This window comes from Mesitornis unicolor, unplaced genomic scaffold (assembly GCF_000695765.1).
Source record: "Mesitornis unicolor isolate BGI_N332 unplaced genomic scaffold, ASM69576v1 scaffold44669, whole genome shotgun sequence".
Taxonomy (NCBI): Eukaryota; Metazoa; Chordata; class Aves; order Mesitornithiformes; family Mesitornithidae; genus Mesitornis; species Mesitornis unicolor.
The window spans coordinates 355-2224 of record NW_010208736.1 but is presented as its reverse complement, the minus strand read 5'-3'; the positions used below and the strand labels follow the sequence as shown (position 1 = coordinate 2224).

Here is a 1870-nt window from a genome sequence, read left to right as displayed (position 1 = left end):
GGTAACGCCCCATCCCAGGGCTGTCAGAAAGCTTCTCGTTAACGCTGTCATAGCGCTGCCCGTTGGGCTTGGAAGCCTCGACGGTGACGATGCTGCTGTAGAGGGGCTGCTTGCCCTTCTTGCCTTTCTTGTCCTTCTTGGGCTTCTTGGCCTTGTCATGCTGCTGCGGAGTGAAGAAATCCTCGTGGTCCTTCTTGCCGGCTTCGTAGCCATGTTTGCCCTTGGAGCGGCAGTAGCGGGCCATGACCACCACCAGGATAAGGAGGATGACTGTCATGATGCCGGCCACCACACCGATGACTATGCTAAGCCGCTGCTTGCTCAGCTCATAGCTGGGGTCGCCAGCGATGTCCTGGGCCAGAGGCGTCACCTGGCTCTCCACCACGGTGGCATTGGACAGGCTCTCATTGACAAAGACATGGAGCAGGGCAGTGGTGGACTGAGGGGGCTGCCCGCTGTCATTCACCTGCACAACGAGTCGGTGCAGGCCGTAGTGCTTGGGGGCCAGCTTGCCGACCAATGACACCACGCCACTGGCCGGGTCAATCTCAAAGAGTTTAAAAGGATTGCCCCCCACGATGCTATAGTTGAGGTCGGCATTGAGACCGGTGTCAGCGTCGGTGGCGATCACTGTGGCCACCACGGTGCGCATGTTGCTGGAGGGTGGCAGCACGGTGTAGGAGCTGTTGCTGGGGAAGGTGACTGTGGGCGCATTGTCATTCTCATCCATCACGAAGAGGGACACAGTGGCGGTGGCAGAACGTGGGGGCTCACCTCCATCCACTGCTTTCACCTTAAAAGTGTAGCTGGTCTGCTGCTCCCGGTCAAAAGAGACGGTGGAAAAAATGGTCCCAGTGTCGTTCTCAATGGAGAAGATGCTGGCTGTCTGATCAAGGTCTCCGGGTTGGATGGAGAGGCTGAGCTCAGCATTGCGGCCCTTGTCGAAGTCCATCACAGTCACCATGCCCACGGGGCTGTTGGGCTGCAGATTCTCCTTCACATAGAAAGTGAACACATCCTGCATGAAGCGTGGCTCATTGTCGTTACGATCTGCTACGCGCACCACCACCATGGTGGAGCCCTGCAGTGACGGCACCCCCTTGTCCCGGGCCATCACCTGGAACTCATAGGTGTCGCGTTGCTCGCGGTCCAGCACAGCCTGCACCGACACGTCCCCAGAATCAGGGTCGATGGTGAAGATGCTGCCTGGTGCCTCTGAGGAGAGGGGTGAGGCCTCCAGGGAGTAGGTGATCTCGGCGTTCTTACCACTGTCTGCATCTGTGGCGACCACCGTGGCCACCCTCTCTCCAGGCAAGTTGTTCTCCGGGAAGGAGACCTCCAGCACGGCCTGGCTGAAAACAGGAGGATTATCGTTAGTGTCCCCGACCCGCACCAGCAAGGAGTTGTTGCTGGACAAGCTGGGGCTGCCTGAGTCCACAGCCACGATCACCACGTTGTAGTCACGGACAGCCTCGTAGTCCAGAGGGGCTGAGGTGTGGAGGAAATACTTGCGCTTGTTCTGCGGCTCCCCTTCACCCTCACTGGCTGGCTTCAACTGGAAGGGCACATCACCCACCACAGTGCAGGTCACCACACCATTTTCACCCTGGTCCCGGTCCGACACCTGCACCAGGGCAATGGGAGTATCCACCAGCACATCCTCGGCCACGCTAGCTACCCCGTCTCGGAGCGGGATGCGCCCGATTTTCCGGATGTCGATGGTGGGCACATTGTCGTTCTCGTCACGGATGTTCAGTACCACCGTGGCCTTGTCTGTCTTGGGGGGTTGGCCCCGATCTCGGGCCATGACGGTGAAGCGGAGCTGGTTCACCTCCTCCCGGTCGATGCGGTGCAAGACGCTGAGCCAGCC

At 59.5% G+C, this 1870-nt stretch overlaps 1 protein-coding gene across 1 annotated transcript in view; it reads right to left on the bottom strand.

Annotated features, from left to right (window-relative positions):
* Positions 1-6: 6 nt before the first annotated feature.
* Positions 7-1870, bottom strand: part of PCDH7 (protocadherin 7) — a gene marked incomplete at both ends in the record, with an annotated part of 2213 nt that continues 349 nt past the window's right edge. The window contains one exon of the mRNA XM_010192604.1: positions 7-1870. This exon is cut by the window's right edge and continues 1 nt beyond it. Coding sequence (XP_010190906.1) covers positions 7-1870 — 1864 coding nt within the window.